The 23,182-nt window shown below is 42.2% G+C and overlaps 2 protein-coding genes, 1 long non-coding RNA gene and 1 other non-coding gene across 4 annotated transcripts in view; 2 read left to right on the top strand and 2 right to left on the bottom strand.

Moving 5' to 3' along the window:
• Window positions 1-4,015: 4,015 nt before the first annotated feature.
• Window positions 4,016-5,337, bottom strand: LOC103723195 (late embryogenesis abundant protein D-29-like). Its single transcript, XM_008814032.2, has 3 exons — window positions 4,884-5,337; window positions 4,664-4,762; window positions 4,016-4,514 (listed from the first exon to the last, which is right to left on the bottom strand). Exons 1-3 carry the CDS (start codon window positions 5,167-5,169, stop codon window positions 4,105-4,107), a joined length of 795 nt encoding a protein of 264 aa, XP_008812254.2. The 5' UTR covers window positions 5,170-5,337; the 3' UTR covers window positions 4,016-4,104.
• A 3,097-nt stretch (window positions 5,338-8,434) lies between these two features.
• On the top strand, window positions 8,435-22,204 carry LOC120106649. Its single transcript, XR_005508734.1, has 3 exons — window positions 8,435-8,447; window positions 10,280-10,283; window positions 22,112-22,204. It is a non-coding gene; the product is annotated as an uncharacterized LOC120106649 (long non-coding RNA).
• LOC103723194 (aquaporin SIP1-1-like) overlaps window positions 14,187-23,182 on the bottom strand; it is a 31,878-nt gene continuing 22,882 nt past the window's right edge. The window contains exon 3 of the mRNA XM_008814031.4: window positions 14,187-14,627. Within this exon, the coding sequence (XP_008812253.1) occupies window positions 14,475-14,627 (153 nt within the window). The 3' untranslated portion in view covers window positions 14,187-14,474. The remainder of the gene's footprint in view (window positions 14,628-23,182) is intronic.
• TRNAF-GAA lies at window positions 21,342-21,415 on the top strand. The gene has a single exon. It is a non-coding gene; the product is annotated as a tRNA-Phe (tRNA).

The raw sequence follows: 23,182 nt of genomic DNA on the forward strand, positions 1-23,182 counted from the left end.
ACACTTGTTGGTTTTATGATATATACCATAAACTTTTTTGATCTTAGAAAAAAAAGAGGGATTTGGAGAAGGAAAAAGGGACTCAAGGAAGGAAGGTCTTATGGATGAAAGAGATGGCTTGATAAGAAAGAAAACGGATGGAGAGAGGCTTGACAAGGAAGCACAGAGGATACAGGCGAATGGTTTCTTTGCACACACCCTTTTTTTTTGTTTATTTTTTTTAAAGTCACAGGATTGATAGGCTCTATTAGTAGCAGGAGTCCCGTTCAGAAATGACTTTTAGATTTTTGTACGTTTGCTTGAAGTGTCTGGGGGATCGGTGGTTCCAAGCGTCAAATACCATGGTTGACATTTATCAATGAATCAAGGTGGGATAAGGGACCAAGATTGTTCTGCTTCCAGACTGGGCCTTGGACTCCCTTTGTTGCTTATCTCCTTTCAGGATAGTCTCTTGCATCGGTTAGTCCGGCACCAAACAGGCCGTTGAGCTATATTTGTCACCTTTTTCAACCCAGCCGATTATTACACCAGGTGACTCTTGTGCAACAATATCATATAACTTTTTTTGGCACTTTTGTTGACATAGTTGATTATTGCACGGAGTAATACTATAGTCTAATTTTTAAAGGAAAAATGGAAATATCGTTCTTCCAAACCCTACTCGGTATGACATTTCTGCTATTTCCTAAATAAAAGGGGATCGAGTTGCCCGTTTTATCCTGCATTTCGGAAAATACCTATTATGTAAAAATTGGAATTTTTATGCGATTGACAACCAAGATTAGGATTTACACTGGCAATCATCCAAGCAGAAAAGGATGGCAGATGAGCATCTGACATAGCCTCCTGTCTCCTTCTAACTGCCCGTTTTACTAAGAAAATCTGGCATTCGAATCTGCTGTGAGTGCAAGAGACACCCTGCTCATCTACCTTTCTTTTATGGACATTGTGCAGGAGAAAGATAATTAAATTTGGATACGAGCAAGATTAGGAAATACTTGCAACCCGTTGGAATATCTAAAACGAATACAATTTCCAAATTTTTCCTAACTAAAAAGGGCAGCCAAAAGATAAGCCAAATGATAGGACTACAAGTAGGTCGGGGTGGACAGCTCAAATCCAATCCACAGTTGAGTTGAATTAGATCAGGAAATGGAACCCAAACCCAATTCTCTTTGAATTGGATTGTATCAAATATAATGTTAGTTTTAACAATCAATCAGATTTTTTCAGATCAAATAAGGGATCAATAGTAATATTAACACAACCAATAGTATATTATATATGTTATATAAATTAATTACCTAATTATATCACCAACATATATTTTTGTGTGTGTGTGTATCATAACAGTATGCAACATATAATGTTTTAAATAACTTTGGTTCAAGATTGGCCAGATTAATTTTGAATTTTTTCCAAATTAAAGGTGGTTCAATTCAATCCACTTGCAACCCTACTAAAAAGTTATATTTTTAATTTTTTGATTCTATATAAATACTTAAATGCTCGGAATCTTCCCACTTTGCAACCACATTCGTTTAGGTACTAACATACTCCCTCTATTTAAACTCTAAGGTGGCATTAGGTGATCCAATTGGAATCACCAAGATGATCTTAGATCATCGGTAATCCTTATCTCAAAGTAATCTAATCTCAATGATTTAAGATTACTATGTTTGGTATTCCAATGATTAAAAATTCTCAAATATCCATGAGTAACCTGTTTGGTATTCTACATAAATCCAAGATCACTCACCATATAATACCAAAACAACTTCTAAAATATTCTATAAAAATATATTTATTAGTCCTATAAATCATTAATTCTATAAATATATACTAGTTGTTATTATAGAATTAATATTTTTAATACTAATAATTATTTTGATTAAAAAATAAGGCAAATAGAAGTAATATATTAAATACTTTCACTATATAAATCTAAAATACAATAATATATTTCTACTATAATTTAAAATTATAATTGAAGAATAATATGATTAATAATATATTATAATATAATACATATAAAAATATATTATATAATATTAATATAACATATTGACGATATATTGATATATTATTTTTTTTACTAGATTGAGGGACATTTTTGTCCTCAACTTTTAGCCCAAAATCGTTGCCCTGGAATGATCTTAGATTTCTGACCTCAAGGATAGGTATTCCATCACTGAGTTAGACGATGATTTGAGGAGTTGAGGTGATTTGAGATTATTGCTATATAAGATCATCGTGGTACAACCAAATGCGATGATCTCATCAACTCTACCTACATCACTCTTAATCTCGGGATGATCACCCCATACCAAATGCCTCCTAACATCTTCCTTATACTAAAGTTCCGATCAAAATTATAAATATCATGATTAGCTCATACTCAGTCATAAAAAATTGTTTGCCACAACTTTTCCTAATCCATATAGACTATGATACATGTAGAAGATTGAATACATCAATAACTAGCTAGTTTTTTTTATTTGAATTTGTAACCCTATAATACTCAAAATCTACTTAATATATAATCAATATGGCTAAACTCATACCCATATGGATTCTTACATATACTCTCTTCCCATTTAAACCTCGATGTCCTCATGAGCCTAAGAGTCCTAATCCAACTACAAAAATTATGATCAGCTCGAAGTTAGTAACCCAAAAAATTCATGCTGCAATATCTCCTAATCACATGGACTGTGAGCCAAATCTACTCTAATAATATTTATAACAACCCAAAATTTTATCCAAAAATACTAGCTAAAATTTTTTATTTGAATCCTTTAACCTTACATAAATATTCAAGATCTACTTCACGTGAGATTATACATGCATCCCATTGGTCAAACCAGAACTTTTCCGAAAATACTAGCTAAAATTTTTTATTTGAATCCCTTAACCTTACATGAATATCCAAGATCTACCTGAAGTGAGACTGTACCTACCCATGGGTCCTTATGGATGGGCTCCATCAACTTCCACTTCAAAGGTTGCCCGTACTCTACAATACTGAAGCCCCATGTTTTCCCACCCCACCCTCTATAATTCTGTTGTCCACTTACACAATTTCCTTCTACTTCTTTCTCTGCATCTTTTTTCCGCAATGTAATATTGTAACCCTATATAAACTGGCTTAGAAAATGGCTGTCGTATAAATATATATTGTGGTTATGCTTATAAGTACATCGTAGCAATAGAATAACTAAAATTGTAGGACGGCCATAATGTAATTATAGCACACCTATGCTAGTGCATGATTGGGATACATGCAGGGCTGCTTTCAGGGGAGTACTATTTTAATCATTTCATTTACAATCTAAATCTAGTTGATATAATGACACCTGTACAAAATGCCTGGGGGTAATTTTCGAATTGTTTAGATCGTGGAGCTGGTGCTAAAGAATTAAAAACTGCATCGCCAAGTGCGAAGAAATTTAAAGCACAGATGTTAGCCATATATATGCGCAGAAATTTTGTTAATTAATTAAAAAATTAACCAGAAACACGACGTACAGATTTTTATCTCGTTGGCTTGTTAGCTTTTGTAATGACTTTTCCAATTTATGTTATGATTATCCAAATACCTGAACAGAGAGGAACTGGATATCCTAAACAGCGAAAGACCTGAACAGCGGAATCAGATGCCCTAAACGGAATAGTGGTGAATAGATGATTAAACCCCCCATTGCACTGCACTGAATCACGGGCGGCCATGATTAAAGGCTGAACTCAGGTAACATATCCCCGCATGTCTGGACCCAGAATTGAATCTCCCTCCCGTCCTCACAAGCAAGCATGCAAGCAAACTGCCAGCATCCGGATATTTAGTCTCTGCAAGTAAGAATGTAAGATTCAGCAGGATTACTTGCCCAAAAAATTAAAAAAAAGAGAGAAAAGTTTGACAGGATTCACAATCCCCCATTACAGAACAAGGAAACTGTACACATGCGGTCCAGCTTGTATATATATATATATATATATATATATATATATATATATATATATATATATATATATATATGTTACAGAAGGAAGAAAGAGATCACGGAAGCCACTCTCCCGCATCTCACACGAAAAGAAGAAACACTCTCAGAGCTCGTCTTCTCGTCTGGAAGAACCTCCCATGATGTTCTCCTTCGCGGTCTCGTAGTTGGAGGCGAGGGTCTTCTTGGTGGCATCCAGAGCTTCCCCGGCCTTGGTTCTGGCAGCAGCATACCCCTCCTCAACCTTCTCTTTGGCCTTCTCCTTGGCCTTGAGGAGCTGCTCCTGGGCCTCCGCCTCCGCCTCCGCTTCTGCGGACTCGCTCGCAGCCTCCTCAGTGGCACCCACGGCGGCATCCTTGGCCTTCCCTGCGCTGTCCATCGTCCCTTCCCTTACTTCACCGGCCGTGTCCACCGATTGATGCCCAACCTCCATCGCAGCATCCTTGGCCTTCCCTGTCTTCTCCATCAGACATTCTCCTGCCTCGCCTGCCTTCTCTGCAGCACGTCGTCCCGTTTCTGCCAAAAATTTCAGCAACAAAGCTCAATCTATGCTACCGACAGCATAAGTAGTCAGAGGTTCGGACCAACGGAAATCTCTCTTATCATCTACCCTCCACTCGTTCTACATCTGATAATCATATATGGATAGGTCATGATGTCCTTACCGGAGGCAAGCTCTTGCGCTTTATCCTTGCTCCCCTTAGCTGCTTCCCCCGTTGCATGGGCAGCCTGCTTGGCTGCCTGTCTGATGTCCGACGCCTTGTCTGCGGATTTGTATGAACATGTATATTTATTAGTGTAAGCAGACAAGCTAGGGAAAGGGACTGGTTTTCATCATTTCACGGCACCAATAGATGTCGATTATTTTAATTCGTAATCACTCACCGGAAGCCATCTGTTGGGCCTCTCTTTTGGCACTCTCCACATTATCTCGGGCCTTCTGAGCTGCCTCCTCTTCCTCTCGCTTCTGCTGGTGTTTGAGACCCAATCCCTCAGAGATCTTGTCCTTGGCCCAGATGGTCCATGACTCGGAAGAGTCCTCCTCCCCTGCCTTCCCGGTTTCCTCCTCCTCTAGACCAAATTTTGTTGTCTCTGCGGCCGCTGCCGCCGCAAGGAGGAGCGGAGCAAGTAGCAGCAGCATCCGCACCGTGGAGCCCTTGTGAGTGCCCATTCTCGCGAATCGACTACAAGACTACCTGATGATTGATTAATGTGGAGTTCCACGAGAAGTATCGAGATTTGCTCGTTGCTGTCCTTTCCCTTTCTCGGGTTGTAATTCCTCTGCGAGGAGAGAATCGGGTTGGGACTGGGCAAGAGGGGCGCGGCCGGCATATTAACGCCCGGAAACGAGCAAGGCCTGGTGGCTTGTCGCGCGGGATGGGATGCAACGTGGCTCTTGAGCCTGTAAGGTAGCGCGGTCTGGCACCAAGTGTCCGACTGCCGGGACGCGTGTCAGCGCATCCCATTGACTGATTTTGCCGCCTTAGCTGAGGCCGAATTCTAGACGACTCGAGAGCGCCTCAACCAGGCAAGTCCATCTTCCAAGGGAAAGATTTCTCTTGTAGCGAAAAAAAAATAGGGAAGATCCATCGACCAACTTAGTTGAAAATAGGCAAAACATTCATGCAACGCATGAAAATAGATTATAATATAATAAAAAAGAATGAAGTTAGCTGAAATTAAAAAAACTTTCAGGTGGAATGGACTTTACTCAATGTAAAAATGAGACACGGAAGTATGGATACACATCCAAATATTTTACTTCTCAAAAAGAAAAATGATGAACTGAAAAAATAAAAAGATAGATTAAATGATGTACCCTGAAAGAATTAGTTAATGTTCACATTAATCCATAAAATTTAGATCTAACTATATATTTCTACTTGATTTTTTTTTTTAAAAAAAGGACTGAATACTTGTGCATTATAGTGGCATAATAAAAGCACTACTTGAATGTTTAAAACACTCTTTTATCATTTAGATTGAGTTAGATAATTAAGTTTGATGTAGCATGAGTGAAAATGCAAAATTTTAGTTCGTATTTTTTTTATTTTTTTTAAAGTTTATAATAATTTATTATATCCGTGAAGACCGTACACGTCGACCTCCATCCTCATCCTTTTCTCCTCAATCCAACCAAATCAAATAAAAACCTATTCCCATCTTAATAAGGGTAAGCTAACCTTAAGTCACATATTGCAATTTGTTTCTGAGTTTCTCTACATTAGTGCATGGATGGCTAGGCACATGCCACATGTGAAAATGTCGGAAGTGCAAGCTGTTTGAACAAACCTCTATGTTTGAAAATCCGAAGAATCATATCTGGTGGCTAAAGGAAATAATGTATAATATAGCTATTTACGTGTTATTTACGTGGCTTTTGAGTGATCTCGTTGAATGAAGCTTCATAGACCCCCTGTGTAAATAGTTTTAAATGGATCGCATCGCATTCCACTCAACCAAGGGTAATCTCAATATAGATGTGATGAAGTTCGCATAAATATCCATCCAGACTAAATAAAGTGACCAATCTTGATAATTCAATTGCTTAAATTGATATGAAATATGGATTAAATTCCACTAATATCAAATATTGACCTGGATTAACCAAATTATAACCTAGAGTCCAAAAATATCTTTCAAACAATCTCATTTTTGAACTAAGTTCAATCTCTTATAAGGTCATTGTAGCTTGATGCAAGGAAAGATTTCATTTTGAGAAGATCATCATTTTTCTTCATCTTCCTATTCTCATCATCCATCTTCTAGATGGATAGATCATGTTGTCCGTCCAAACCCATTTCTTTCTCTTAATTTTTAACAAATACTTGGATCATTAATTTTGAAAAATACTTGAAACCTATAAACGATTTTTTCTTGAGAAATAAAATCCAAAAACAACTTAAATATCTTAAGTTTCAGCCACAAATATAATAAATACAAAAGAAAAAAAAATATAGTTCGAGTAAAATGCAATGGTTTCGAATAATAAGAAAAATATCTTGTGTTTGACCATGAACCTAACTTCTACTTGGAGAGTGTGGAGTGATTGAGTATTTCCTAATTAATTTTGATGAGCTCAAAGTATCTGAGTATGCCTTATGTTGTTCTAATGAATTCAATCTAGTGTTTCAGGTAAATCTTTATGAATTTCTGTCTAAGTGCCTTGAGCTTTGGTTCAGAGTATTTTGGTTAAGTATTGAACTCTATTTGAACCAAAGTCTGCATCACGAGCCGACTCCTGAACTTTACGAATCGACTCCGGGACACTTGAAGTTTCTGGCACAAGCTCGAGTCGACTCCGACTGAGAACAAACAGAAAGACAGAACGATGAATTTTAGACCCTGTTAGCGAGTCGACTCCAAAAGGTTGCGAGTCGACTCCGATGCTTGGCGAGTCGACTCCAGATGGTCCCGAGTCGACTCTATGGAAAAGCTGATAAAAAGACAGAACGTTAGTTTTTGAGACCCTGTCAGCGAGCCGACTCGCGAAGACTACGAGTCGTCTCCCACATCAGCCGAGTCGACTTCCAGTTTGTCCGAGTCGACTTCCAGAGGAAAATCGTTTGAAAGGTAGAGATTCAGTTTCGAAGATCCTGTGAACGAGTCGACTCCAAGTATTCCAGAGTCGACCCCTAAGTTAGCCGAGTCGACTCCAACAAAGCCCGAATCGACTCCGAGGCAGATCAGTTCAAAAGACAGAGAATCAATTTTTCGGTCTCTGAGAATGAGACATCTCCCGAAGATCTCGAGTCGCCTCTCAAGACAGCGAGTCGACTCCAAAAAAATCTGAGTCGACATGAGAAAGAAAAACAGAAAGTTGGATTTATGGAACCCTGAGAACGAGCCGACCCCTAAGTACCCGAGTCGTCTCCAGCTGTTGGCGAGTCGACTTCAGTTTGATCCGAGTCGACCCCAGGATGAGGCATGCACTTTAATTCAAATCTGAAATAGTGGGAGAGTCGTCTCCAGTGAAGCGCGAGTCGTCTCCAGTGAAGCGCGAGTCGACTCCAGATCGCGCGAGTCGACTCCGATCCCAACGGATACATTGTCAGATTGTGCAGACGGGTCAGAACGGCTCCAAATCACTCTCTAACGGCTATTTTTCGAGGAAAATCACTTAAATAGCTAGAGTGAACAGTAGTAGATAAGAAGAGAGTTATTCCATTTGAGCATTAAAGATTTTCAACCACCAAGAGCTTCCGTAGAGTGAATCCAAGCAAAAGAAGGAAGAAGTGCATTCAAGTCAAACCAAAAAGGATTCCTTCACATTCAAATCTCTACCTACTGTCTTACATCCTTCGGCTCATTCAAGAGAAAACTCAGAAATCGAGAAGCCTCCACTTCCTAATCTCAAATCTGTTTGAGAGCTTCTAACTCAATCTTGTTTATATTGTTTCATATTTGCTTTTTAGAAGCTTTTCTTATAAACTTTAAACTCTTGTGTTTGTACTTGATTCAATCAGGAGATTGAATCAAGGGTTGTAAGGTTTGTTGGTGAGCCATAGATAAAACCAACGGTGTAAGGTTGTGGTTGGTGAATCGAGAAAAACCAACTGGGTTTGATTGTGAATCCGGAAAAAAATTGAGTGGTTCTAGTCGGTGAGCCTGTCAAAACCGACCGAGTTCGTTGTGACCTCGTGAAAACAACAAGTTAGGTTGTGAGCTTGCAAAACAACCGGCTGTAATCATAGGGATTATAGTGAACTCCCATGTGCGGCTTGGGGAGTAGACGTAGGAGCAAAAATTGGCTCCGAACCACTATAAATCTTTCTGTGTTTGTATTGGACCTTGTCTCTTTCTCTCTCTTCACTCATTGCATCTATTGATCTAACTAGTTCACTTGCAATAGATTTAGTTAATCACTCACTTTATTTTTAATTGATCAATAATTAATTAAAACCCAATTCATCCCCCCCCCCCCCTCTTGGGTTGTCTCCTTGGGCAATAGAGAGGGATTCTTCATTCTCAGCCATGTAGATTTAATCCTAGCAACCAGTATATTAGCTTTGAAACCATGTGGAATACGCAATGGTTGTCTCTCTCGCCATTTGCAATGTATGTCTATAGTAATAATTCATAAAAAAAATTAGTTAATAACAATGGAAAATAAAATTATTAATAAGAAACATAATTCTAAAATGTAGAATAGTATAGTATTATAATCTATTTAAAAAAAGCACTCAAAAGAAAGCAAAAATAAGTTATAGATATCATAGAGGGAGAAGACAAAAATGGCAATCGTCAACCATGATGGCTAGCCATTGCAGCAACTCCAAATGCTGCACCTCACCGTTGTAGAATCATTTTTTTACCAATCTATTGATTTTATAATTTTAAAAGTAAAAGCCAAAAATTGAAAATGGGTAGCCATGCCAAACACACCTAGATTTTCTTACAATGCCCCGCAAATGCTCGAACTACTCTACAGTCAGTGGACAAAGCTAGCATCCTAAAATCATCCTTTTTTTGAGTTTGCATAGCCAATGAATGGAAGAGATCTTTCTTTGCCATACTGGTAAATGGCTCGCCTACACACTTTTTCGAGTCTTTGGTTGGGATGCGATAGGGGTGCCCACTCTCTCCATTACTTTTTATTCTGTGCTCGGATGCGCTATCCAGAACCCTTCGACATGCTAGGAGACCCAGATTTTAGAAACATACAGACCTGGACGGTGCCTATTCAGATATCACACTTATTTGTTGATGATTGTTTTCTTCTGACGCGGCTTACAAGCCAGACAGCAAAGGCCATTCCAAGCATTCTTGGGGATTATTGTGCAGCTTCTAGGCAACGGGTTAATCTAGCCAAGTCGGTGATCAGCTTCAGCCCGAAGACCAAGCCACAGGTGAAGGCATCCATCAAGGATATGCTGGGAGTGGAAGAGCAAGAGGCAGGGGTGGCCCAATACATTTGGAGGCCTTAGGCGAACTCATTAGAAGAGGCCTTTTCTATTATTATTTAAATAATAAAAAATTTTTAATAAGTATAAAAATATTTTTAAATTTTTATTTAAAAATAATTCGTCTAGCTTTTTGAGAAGCAAAATTACAACCAACCTACATTTGGACAAAAAAAAAATCAATTCTACTGGCTCTAACTTGACTAAATAAAAATTAATTGGATCAAAAGATTAATTAGTAAAGTAAACTAGCTTAGGAGCTAACAGAGGAGAGACGGTGGATTAGATTCTATGATTCTCACCAGTCACCGAGAATTGGGAATTGGGATCAGTGATTCAGTGGGATGCTCACCGCTCACGGTCCAACGGAGGAGTGAGGATGGTGGAATTTGGTCCTTGGAGTGAGCCGAGCTGCCGAGTGCCGAGGAGCGGAGGAGGCTGGAGCGGCGGAGCCCAGAGGTCGGAGGACGGCGAGGAGAGCTGGAGAGGACTCCTCTCAGAGGAGATCCAGCCGATGGCTAGCCACTCGCCGGGTCTTCCGTCGGCCGAAGCCCGGAGGTTGGAACTTGGAGGACGGGAGGAGCCGAGCCGCCGAGGACGGCGACGTCGGGCGTCGGCCAAGAGAGGAGATCCGGCCGGCGGTCCAAGAGCCGGAGAAGAGATTCGGCCGGTGGCTCGCCACTCGCCGGGTTCTGCCTTCTTGGAGCCAGAGGCCCGGAGGCCGGAGGTCGGAGCCTCGGAGCCTCGGAGGAGCCGAGGACGACGAGTCGACGTCTCAACGAGGAGAGATGGAGCGGTGCTGCAAGCCTGCGAATCTGCCGAGAACCTCAGAACCGGAGAACGGGAGATTGGGATTTGGGAGAAGGTTCACTGGTTCACCAATAAAAAAGAAATAACCGGCAGCAGAGAACTGAGAAGGGGGGAGAGGAGGAAGGAAATGCCCGTTGCTTGTCATTTGTCAACTGTCGTAGACGTTGCCCAGCCAATCTGTCGTTGGAAGACGCCGAAGGACCGAAGGGGATGCACTGTAGCGGCGTAGCATCCCGGTACTGATACTCTGGTAGCCGTCGCCCACTGCCCAGCGCCCAGCTACGACTGTCACTCTAGCTATCGGAGATGGATGGGAAAGGCAGAAGGCTACGGTCGGGGGCCAAAAAAAATATTGATACAAAATATTTTTCCATCGCTGCCCAGGGCCCAGCATCTTTTGTTCCAGCTCGGATTAAATAAAAAAAAAACTATGCTGTGGCCTGTGGGGACCGTGGGGTGGGGGCCTTAGGCGACCGCCTCAGTCGCCTAAGGCCCGAGCCGGCACTGGCAAGAGGGCACTATGAGGTACCTAGGAGTTCCCATCACGGGGCGTCGCCTCAGAGGTAGTGACTGCGCTGACGTCAAGTTGAGCATCAGGCGCAAGCTCGAGGGGTGGTAGATGGGAGTACTTTCTATGATGGGTAAAGTGACCTTAGTGCGGTCGGTTCTCAGTTCGATCCCGATCTACCTGTTATCGAATACCATTATACCGGTGTCGCTTTTGAGGTCTCTAGAGCAACTATTCAGAAACTTCATTTGGGGTAGACAAGAGGGCAGAAGGGGTATCCACCTGATGGCATGGAAGTTGGTCTGCCAGCCAGCCAGATAGAGCGGCCTGGGGGTCTAGTCTTGGAGGATAACTGGATATTCGAGAAGCAGTTCTGTCAAGTGCCAACCCTAGTTAATTCAGCAAGGTTGGAGGGCTGCAGAGTCAGCGATCTGATCATCCGGAGTGGAAGCAGATGGAATGAGCCACTGGTTAGGGAGGTCTTAGGGAGCAGCTACCGAGAGCATTCTAGCCATTCCGTTACCTACAAGGGAGATGGTGGATAGGTTGGTCTGAGCAGCCATGGGCAGGTCCAAGGTGCGGGCCACGAACTTACAAGAGGTGATGGAAGGGGATGCTATCAGGCAAATGGATGGTAAATAGATCTGAAAGATGCATGTTCACCCCCGTATAGCTTTATTCTTATGAAAGGTGGCGTGGGGTTGTTTACCGACCAAGAGCGTGTTGGTAAAAAGGGGAGTCAGAATCACCCCGAGCTGTGTTAGATGCCCTGATATGGAGGAGTCCATCATTCATGTTCTGCTTGAGTGCCCGCGGGCAGTATACATTTAGAGGAGAGCTGCGTTCTCCTTGCCTTAGGTCATCCGATCTGCTGACGATCTACTACACCAAATGAGGACAGTCATGCAGAACTCGAGGACGATGGGTTGGGAAGTCACATGTGCTTATTTGGTGTATCATATATGGTTGGACGGAAATGCTCGAGTCTTTAAAGACAGGCGGGTGCCCTTGAGGAGTGCAGTGGAGAGAGCTCTTCTTCAGGCTGCTAAGGTCGCCAGAGCTACCACGGCGACCTTATCTGGGATGGTCAGGGATATCTGGGACCCCCTCTTTGTTGTTACAATGTCCAGAATCGTCTTTGTCTCTTTAGAGCTCCCACCCTCCGGCCATCTTAAGGTAAACTTCAATGGTAGCATCTCAGGCGATGGAGATAGAGTAGGTGTGGATTTCGTGATTAGGGTCACAACTCACTGCTGATTGCTATGTGGGGGGCAGGGGGAGGGTGTGAAGCACCGCTGGATTGACAGTGATAGGAGTGGAGCTCAGAGTAGCATAAAAAGACATCAGCTATGCGAGACAGGTGCTGAGGGCGGAGCAGATCCTTCTTGAGAGAGACTCGGCCACTGTGATCGACTGATTACGAGAGGAGGGGCATAGGGGGGGATGAGACCCCTCTACTCTATGACATTCATCAGATGTCGGAAGATTATAGAGCCTTCCAGACTGTGCATGTGTATCGGGAAGCAAACAGGGTCGCAGACTGGGTCGCCACCTATGTCGTCCAGCACTCTGGAAAGGTCCTCTAGACACACCAGAGGGTCTCTCTTCCACCGCTATGTAGCCGTTATACCAAAAAAAAAGGAATAGGTCTTGAGAGCGCGGTCACTCGCAGCATGCTCTAAAATCTCCAAATGCTCCAACTCATGATTGTAAAATGGATTTTTTTTTACCAGTTTATTGATTTCATAATTTTACAAATAAAAATCAAAAACTGAAAACTGGTTGCTATGCCAAACCTGCCTAGACTTTCTTACAACAGCCAAAGCTAGCGTCCTAAAACCATCCTCCTGAGTTTGCATAGCCAATTGAATGGGACATGGCTTGAGCGCGGTCGCTCACCGCATGCTCTCAAAAATCCAAATGTTCCACCTCACCCGTGTAGAATCAATCTTTTTACCAGTTTGTTGATTTTCTAAACTTCAAAATAAAAGTCAAAAATTGAATACTGATGGTCATGCCAAACACTTTTTTCAATGCCCTCTTTAACTAAAGCATAGAATGCATATGCTGGGTAACGAACTGCCCTGCAGTCGGAAGAGCTGCCTATCGGGCCGGGCCAAGTTCGGGCCAGGCTTAGCCCCATATCAAGCCCAAATTCGACCCAGCCCGATAACTCCAGACGTTGAGAGGAGTGGACGATGCAGCAACGGCGACAGAGAGAGCAGACGACACACTCTCAGCAAGAAGAGCTGGACAACGAGACAAGCAGCGAGAGGAAGCGGACAATGCGATGGCAGTGAGAGAGGAAGATGATGACGCGGCGAGGAGGATTAGAAATTTAAGAATCAGATTAAGAATATAAATTTGAAAAATGACAAAAATATTTAATATATATATATATATATTATTAATTTAAATAATTAGGCACGAGCTCAATTGATGTAAACCTAAACCCAGCTCACTTAAAAAAAGAGCTCAAATTTCTGACCAAATCCAACCCATCAAACTGAAAAATCAGATCTGAACCGTCCAAAATGCACCAAGCTCAGACGAGCTGGGCAGGCCGCCCGATTTTTGAGCAGATCCAACAGTCAGCCGACAAAGCTGGCGTCCCAAAGCCACCCTCTTTTGAGTTCGCAGACGAGCTGGGCAGGCCGCCCGATTTTTGAGCAGATCCAACAGTCAGCCGACAAAGCTGGCGTCCCAAAGCCACCCTCTTTTGAGTTCGCATAGCCAATGGATGGGACGGGTCTAGAGCACGGTCACTCACAGCATGCCACATCAAACTTTGACACGCATTGTAAAGCAGTCCAAACGCCTTAACCGTGTCTTAAAGGTGCCGGAGTTGTCACCTTGGACGGCATACAGCAAGGAACCAACTGTAAAGTCCCCTTCTTTGTTTCAATTAAGGCTGAGGCCTGTTCTAAAACCCCCCCGTCCAAAGTTAAAACAAGGGAGGAGATGGAGTTAAAAGTTAAAAGAGAGCATTTATGCAGCCGTGCAATGTGTAACAAATTTCCACGCATCGAGAGCACGCAGCTGGGTCCTAGATTAACCGTGCACTCAAGACGCATCTAAACAAAGCTATGACCAGAGAGATTGAAGTACCATAACTGAGATTACTACAGCAAAAACATAAACTAAAAACAGTTCACCTAAAATGAAAACCTGCAACAGCTCCAGTCACGACAGCCTAACTGGTTTATTCATTCCAGAGCATCACAAATAACTGTTTCCTGCTTCATCTATCCTATCTCATGCTTTTTTAGCCTTGGCCTTTGGTGGCGACGGAAAGAGAACCCTGAAAACCCAAGCAGCCATAATGGCACCAAGGAAAGGGCATATCCAGTAGACATAAAATTGTTCCCAGGTATCGTGGCGATTGTTGATATATGCCCAGCCAAATGCCTGTTAACAGAAAATGATTTTGTCAAATTTGAAAAACAAAAATAAAAATAACAGCACTGGATAAAAAATTGAAAGTAACGTGTGCATAAGATGTATCAATTATGATGCTTGCCACGGCCCACAAAAGTCAGCAGGCATGATGATGGAATTGCTATTATAAAGAACCCAAATAGCTACTGAACTCCTCTAGATTTATACCAGAATAGTACAATTGCAGAAACTGAAAAATAAAAAAAATAAAAGTTAAAAAAATAAAGGGCTAATAATATATCTTCCATAAAATTGCTTCTCCAGGAAGTGCAAAGCACAATAAACTGTACATAGTAGATATGTCATTCAGTGCACCATAGGCTTCTGACAAGCATGCTCTCGTACAGATGGCATCTGGTGAGTTTGTTTATATGGCCATTGTGAAATCCACCTAAACATGACGTGCCTATTCACCATCACCAAGAAAGTTGCTTCCAATATTTACAAAAAGCCATCCAATCATTCTGTAGCTGCAAAAGTTTTGTTTCATTGGTATAATGCAAGGTCGGAGGAACCAGTACTGGAAACCGTACCGGTTTTTCGGCAGCACGAGTCGGTACGGACTGTACCGGAACCCAACCGATAGAAAAAAAATGCCGGAGCCGGAGAAGAGAAAAGAGAGAGCGGAGGAGGGAGGGAAAACGAGCAGCGGCAGACACCGGCGGAGGGCCACGGATGCTGCGACTTGCGGCTAAAAAATTTGAAATTTTTTAAGTGAAGTCGGCAAATCGCTTGCCAACTTTACTTAAAAATTCCAAAAAATTTTAATTTAAAATTTTTAAGTGAAGTCGACAATCGCCTCGGCCTCGGCCTCGGCCTCCGCCGGCCCTCCGCTACCATCTGCCACCCCTCATTCACCCTCTCCCCACTCGCTCTCTTCCTCTTCTTCTCGAGCTCCGGCAGCGAGCCGTTTTTAATGGCCGAACCGTACCGGTGAGCTACTGGTATAGCTCGGAACGGGCGAAACCTACCTGTTCAGATCGGTTCCGCATTCCTTGGTATAATGTGGCACAATAAAGAGTCTTTGCAACTCTTTCTTTGCTTGTATAGGATAAGAGAACTGCATGACATGTACATGCAGAGGATGTAGATGCTATGAATAGAACTCTAATAAGAACATAGAGGATGCTTTGAAGCCTAAGAGACAATGAGCTACTTCGAAGATGATTACATAATATACAATGAAGACCAAATAAAAAGGCATTGGCCCTTGGTAGAGAGTCGGAGGACAACCTACGAAGTGCTGGGCTATAGTGGGGGAATAATCAATATTTGGAGAAGCCCAACCATCATAGGAGAAAATGGAAAATAATGACCCTGAATATCGACAAGAAATAGATGATTAGTGTAAGGTTGAAGCATTATAATCGGTATGATATCCAATAACCTACAATGATGCCTTCCCCGCCCGCCCTACTTGAGAGAGGACTAGGATTCAAACCCAAATGGCAGTATTCCTAGAAATTGTGTTGATAACCACATGTACTTGAGTCAAGCTTTGCAAAATAACATACAAGTATCCAAATGTTGCAAGTAAAAGCACTAGCACACAAATGCAACTTAAAAGCATCCAAATGTTGCACTAAGACTACTAAGTAAATGCATGATGGCAAGCAACTTGCTACTTCCGGCTAGAATTAGGCCTTGCCAGGTTGATTTTCTATGCAACCCATGCCTAGCCATCTTGGTTTTCTATGCAGCCCAAGTATGGCCAAGTTTGTTTTCTATGCAGCCCAAGCCTAGCCTGAAAAAATTTTGGGCTTCAGGCTGGCCGAGGCTCAAATTTTTTTTTTTCAAATATCCGGCTCGAGCCCGAACACAAGCTCAGCCCAAACCTAGGCCAAAGCTTGTCCTCCGAGCTCCAGCACAAGAAGAGAGAGAGAGAAGGGAAGAGAGAGTATAGGGAGAGAAGAGAGAGATGAGAGAGATTGAGAGGGAGAGAGGGAAGAGAGTTTGAGAGGGGAGAGGGGAGAAGGGAGAGAGGAGAGATAGATTGGAAGGGGGAGAGAGGAGAGAGAGAAAGACTGGGACAGAGAGCAGAGAGTGATCGAGAAGGACAAAGGAGATCAAGAGGCAGAGAGATCTAGAGGAACTAAGAGAGAGATCAAGAGAGAGAGCAGAAAGAAGAGAGAGTGGAGAGGAGAGAAAAATAGGTCAGGTGGGAGAGAGAGGAAAAGGGGGGGAGAGAGATCGGGAGGGAGAGAGAAGGGAGAGGAGAGAGATAGAGAGAGCAAAGAGGGGATAGAAAGATCAGGTGGAAGAGAGCAAAGAGGGATGGAGATCGAGGCAAAGAAAAGGAGAGAGTGGAGAAACGAAAGAGAGAGGATAGGGGATAGGGTGAGCAGGGGCAGACCTTGGACGGCAATGAGAGGAGAGAGCAGAGAGGGAGATAGAGATCGAGCCAGAGAGAGGAGAGAGGGAAGAGAGATCAAGAGGGAGAGAGGAGAAAGGAGAGCGAGAGTGGAGAAGAGAGAGAGCAAATAGGGTATAGAGATTGAAGAGATGAGCCTATTTCAGGCTCTAATTGGGCCTATTGTTGATCTCAAGCTTAAGGTTAGGCCAAACATTGACTTGAGCCCGATCTGAAATTTATTCAGACCCTATTTTTAAGCCCGAGCCCAATCAAACAGTCTTGGCCTAGCCTAAGGCCTAGCCCAATGGCCCTCAAGCCAGTCCAAGCCCATTTCCTACCATACTTCCTGCTCCTCATCTTTGATTTCCTTTTTTGCACATACTAAGAGAACTAACTAATCGCCTCTTTATCATTCTTCTCAAGATGTCCTGTCAATTTTCCAACAGCACCAAATAGGTCCCATAACATAAACCTCCAAAAGCACCGAATCGATCCCACCTATGACCGATCACAGAAGGACCATGAACAAAGTTTTTGGGAAAAAATCTACAATATATATGTACACTACTTTTTGATGAATTCCCAGAAAAAACCATATGCTAGAAAGAAGGTGCCTAATATCTCTAGATGGACATATATCATACGTTCCTTGTTTCGTAGAATAATGGAGTATGCAATTAAACATGCACCATCTCACCTATGGTATTCAAGCTACACAAAGCTACCGAAATATTTTGCAGCAAGAGCACCATAGCTTCACGATCATTAAAATCTTCTAATCTATCTCATCAACCATCATGTCCATTTGCATGATAGAAACAATAAATTGAATAATGGTCAGTCAGCATCATCAAGCAGTTCCAATTATAGAAGCAACTCAAGGACATTTTATCATGCCATTCGTTATAGCTATTATCTCCCTAACTTAAATGGAATCATAATGACATTTTTATTTCAACAGAAGAAGCTGGCAACATTTTTCTTTACCTCGGATTTTTAAGTAAAGATGCGCTGATAGAGCCTACTCAGAAACAAGACCAAATATCGTAAACTAATATGCAGAATACTCTTGCACTATAAGACTACTCGTAATTTAACTAATATTTTCATTACTCTTCCATATACAAATGGATACAATTGCACAATGAGGTGAGCATGCCCAAACAGGGAGTTGGCTTGCTTTTTCAACTTTGAGCTCAAAGCAGCTGCCCACATAATATGCATATATAAAAAGCTGAAGTATGCATTCTAACATGACCAAATACTATTTGCCAATTCATGCAAAATTAATACATCTTTAGAACACCATATAATTATATTCCCTCATACCAACCCATACTTGCCTAGATGATTACAACTCATAAGCAGCTAAAAATCTACATCAGTTTGCCATTATCTGCAATTTCTTATATAAAAGGAAGTTATCAATTCTGAAGTAAAGATCAGTGCTACTATCTGTTGAATTAAACATCATGCTATATACCGATCTATGCAGAGTATTCTAGCATCTCATGAATCCCTCTAATCACTGCATTCTCTACAATGATCACTTCATGAAACTTTTACATTTTCAAGCACAATCAGTGCAAGTTGTCTCGCTAGTACATATCCAGTACACCTTGCCTTAAACACAGTGTCTTTCCTCTATGATACTCTTCCTGTTAAATTACCTTTCTTTCATAATCCTTTTCAATAATTATTTGAGTGGGTTCATACCTTCAAAAGTATTCACATATTAAAATCTTTATTGCAGTTTAGACCTTGGAGCTTCACCATATAGCAATGACTCAATATGAATTGACTTTCCATCAAAATTTTGGATCCTTCACAATCCCCAGGTGCTTAGAAGGATCATCAAATTTTTTACATCACAGGCAGATATTATGTATTTAATCTCTCACGTTAGATTTGGAAACAAATTGTTCTGGAACACGCCATGCTTGAGCTTCTTGCAAAACATAACCTAGAAGGGTTCATTGTCAAGTCAAGACAAGAATCATGACACCACTTACAGGCAAGGGTGCCAACAGGTGTATATCCATAGCCAAATCCAAACTACATATGTTAGACCCCAACTCAATTTACACTCTATGCACGCATAAAATATTATGGCCATTAGTTGGGCTCTTTGGAACCCTATCTTGGTTGGGGGTTTAAACATTTGAGGTGTGGTTTTTTTTTTTTTTTTTTTTTTGGGGGGGGGGGGGGTGTTAATTCTGCTAACAATCTCCTCTCCATCTCTCCAACACAAGGATGCTCATCAAACCACCTCTGCCTCCATTCTGAAGAAAGGATGAAGAAACATAGGGAACTCCAAACGGGAAAGGGAGTTGAGAGATTTGTCTCAGTTAATGTGAGTAGATGAAATATAGATAGTAAATATATCAATGTTACATTAAAAATGGAGTTTTGAATTTCTGGAGTATCTAACAACTTCGTTCCCAAAATACATCTGAGTTCACTTATTTACCTTAATCAAGCCAACTTGCTGTTGATTGGTTAATCCAACTAGATTATTTTTTATTTCATGTATTTAGCTCAATAAAGACAGAAACAGTAACTTAGCCACGATCCTCTAATATGAATACTCAAATATATTATTTAAAAATTAGAAGTAGATTCCTGCCCATCAATTTCTAATCCTAAACTGATCAGCCTTCTCCACACTCTTACAAAATACCATAATACCTCCTACTAAGAAAGGAAAGAGAATAATCATAACATCTAGCAACTATTGAAAATCTGATCTAGTTATTCTTTAAATGCATTCATATGCCCAACTGCTGCCACATATGCATACAGGTTTGCATGCTGATATGGGAGTTCATTGGTGACCGCACAAAGGATGTGAGTGAGATTCACAAGGTGCATACCCAATTACCACAAGCATGTCAATGTCTAGCTCTGAACATGTGATATGCCATATGTGATCATCCACTTTTCCTCTTTTACCACGTCTCTAGGGCTGCAACCCCTGTTCTTCCATCAAATATTCTGCTTTTTCCTGGATACTCGGGTTCGACATACCCATGGATTTTTTGTTTGCTTACAGGCTGGAGTAAGCAAAGAGAGTCCCATCACTGGAAAAGGGAGACTATCAAACAACAAAGAAAGAAGTCTCCAAAAATGCCAGATAGATCAAAGGGAACTGTAAAGTGCCTATGTCCGGCTAAGCGAGGAAATGGGGAATCAGATGGATTGAACCTTCTTGAGTTTCGTATATCGAGTTTCTCTTCTTTCCGGTCTCATTTGCTCTTCGCTTGGGGAAGAGAGACTAGAATTCTTTCTTCCTGTAAGAAGAGGCTTTCCTTAGCTGCTGGCACCTTTGTCTGAGCCGCCCTTTTGGGAATACCGCGTATCCATTTTTCCTTCCTTTAATAATACGATTAGCCTAATCTGCGAAGGTCGGTGAAGTAAAGAAATGCAGGATGACCGAAAACGAACTCGCGGAAGTTCGATCATATATAAATCAGATTATCAGTTTCGTGATCAAGATCGTGATAGGGTCCGCAGGCCTTTCTATCTCTTGCATTCATCTTATCTTTTCTATTGTGACGCCTGTGCGCAAGGTGCCCGCCCGCCACACTCCCCTTTCTCCTGTTCCATTTCCGTTCCGTAAAAGTCAGTCTTTGCCTGACGATTGCACGATACAAGAAATCCTAGTGGCAGTGCTGATCACTTCAGGAAAGTAGGGGGTTCTCGAGGACGGCACCGTGGCCATATCGAACTCCTTGCCTAATGAGTCCCTTTCCATGATCTCGTGTCGCCAAACTCTCGGATTCGCTTTGCCTTTACTTCAAAATACGCTGTTTGAAATATACTTTCAAGCCTTATCTGAGTTTCTTAACTTAATAAGCTAGCGTCCTGTAAGGCTTTCCTTTCCATCCAATTCTTCTGCCTTTGAGCCAATCCAATACCAGTCCAGTAGTGCCATTCCAAAAAGGAGAAGTCTCTGTCCTTACCTTCGACGGTAACCCCGCCGTCTCTTTTCCGGCAGTCCCTTTTTCAAGCGAGCAGAAAATGGAGGCATTCAACTTCTCTCAAGCCGGGAAAAAGGCAAAAGCTCTACTAGCTTCCTTCTAAGAGAAGAGTGAGAGTGAGCATAGAGGTCTTATAGGTTTCACTATCTGTCTGAAAGGAAAGAGTAGAGAGGAGAGCTCGGGGAGAGTGCTTGATAGATAGGGCTCCAGCAGCTTCGGGAAGAGAGGGAGAACGAGTCAGCAAGCTAGCCGTCAATCATCCCACTTCTTTCACTTCTGGGGGGAGGGAGACTCAGTTCGACTACTTGATCGAAAGCGCCCATCATGAAGAAAAGAGACTTTAGGAAAGTGGTTCAGGTAGCTCAGCAGGTTAGAGCAAAGGACTGAAAATCCTTGTGTCAGTGGTTCGAATCCACTTCTAAGCGGGCTTTTGGTCCAAAGGACACGTAGCCGAGAGCAAGCCGCCGCCTTTGAGAACAAAAAGTAGGATGAATTTCTTGCTTCCATTATTAAGGGAGGCCTCATCCGATGTTGTTTAGCAATTCGAAAAACTGAAGGAATTTTTCGGGTCAAAGGAATTTATCCGCTCCCTAGCCTGTCTACGCGGGAACCGCTGGCCATCCAAACAGAAAGAAAACGGATGCGTTCATGTTCTTTCCGCGCCGGGGCTATCCAGGATCTATCGGGGGGTGCGGCCTTAAAGGCGGCCGAGGAGAACGAATTGCTTGGAAGATGGCATGAGTGTAGGCAGAGGTCTTTGGAGCGACGTAGCGGCTCGAGTTGCCTGTTGATCAAGGAAAGCCAAAATTCAGTCTTGCTTCTCTAGCTTGGGTTGTCTTCCCGGATCCCTGCTTCTGGTTCTGGTTGTGGATCTGCTTCTCCAGTGACGGGCGAGAGAACACTGCGAACAGTGCGAATACTCATAAGGTTGGGTCGACGCCCGCCTCCCCCCAAACTTGACTTGCAAGTTTCCCCGCAAAAAGCTCTCCACGCGAAACGCAGAATCCACACTTTTCTCTTTAAATGCCCAACAGGCCAGGTTCTGGTTCGTCCCTTGAATGTGCTCTCATCAGATAGAATGAAAGTCGTGAGAGTCTCCTCTTTGAGGTCAGCCCCGGGAGTCCTGGAATATGGGTGTCCGATCCTTATGGACTAACTGAAAAAGTACAATCTGTAAATCCAGCGTGGGGCGCGGAAGGTTTTGATCCTTTTGTTCCGTAAACAAAAGATTGGATGGTGCCGTATCGGATTACATGCGTAACAGATCGAAAATTTATTAATTTAAATTTAATTTATTTAAGAAATAAATTAAAATTTTTAATTTAAATTTAAATTATTTATTAAATTTAAATCAACTCATATAATTTATTATTAAATAAGTAAAGCCAGGTTAAATGGATTAAATAGATTAGATGAGTTTTTAATAGATTAAATAGATTTAAATAAGTTTAACTGGTCAAGCAAGTTAGATTAAACATATCAAAAATTGGTTAAGCAGATTTTAAATAGGTTGAATGGGTCGGGTCATGATAGAGGGAAAAATGAATCGTCCAGCCCATAACTAAAAGGCCGTCCTGTTTCGGCCCAGTAAACATCAACGATGAATGATTGAATCTTCACTTCGGTCCAGGGCCAGCTCGTCCTCGGAACTCTTCCTAAAGCTCTACTAACTTCAGATATTCGCCAACTTCCTCGACCAAGTTCGGGGTGCCTCCAGACAAACGTCAACCCGTCCCGACCAAATTTGAGATGCCAACCCCAGTGATACACAGCATACACTCCGACCCTCGAGTTTGGAGCACTCCCTCGAGTATACCTCGGAACTTGGATAATCGAACTACTCCCAGTCTCCACCAAGCCGACCTCGCCGAATGCATGACGCGACTACTTAATGAGCTCGGCCTCGTCAACGACCACATCCTTGTGTGGGCCTACGCCCACCTCTATAGCGGGTACTGGCATAGAGGCGGAAGGCTTTCGATGTAGTTTGAGTTCACTTATATGCGGTTTTCTGGGATGGGCTTGCATTGGAATTTGAAACACCACAACTGGACACATTTTTGACAACGATTCTATTCTATCAATATCAAATAGATAGCAGCGTCAAATTGTCATATCGGTGGTTGGGAAGGGAAGAAAGACTTTTTTCAGACTGATACAGGGTAGGAAGATCCATGTCTAAAGGAATCCCG

Source organism: Phoenix dactylifera, unplaced genomic scaffold (genome assembly GCF_009389715.1).
Source record: "Phoenix dactylifera cultivar Barhee BC4 unplaced genomic scaffold, palm_55x_up_171113_PBpolish2nd_filt_p 000591F, whole genome shotgun sequence".
NCBI lineage: Eukaryota > Viridiplantae > Streptophyta > Magnoliopsida > Arecales > Arecaceae > Phoenix > Phoenix dactylifera.

Bases quoted from the DNA above. Each gene is read 5' to 3' on its own strand.
- LOC103723195 (XM_008814032.2), bottom strand. From the start codon at position 5,169: ATGGGCACTCACAAGGGCTCCACGGTGCGGATGCTGCTGCTACTTGCT. The intron at 4,763-4,883 runs GTGAGTGATTAC...ACAAATCCGCAG, and splicing joins GGCCCAACAGATGGCTTCCG to ACAAGGCGTCGGACATCAGA. The intron at 4,515-4,663 runs GTAAGGACATCA...AATTTTTGGCAG, and splicing joins AGCGCAAGAGCTTGCCTCCG to AAACGGGACGACGTGCTGCA.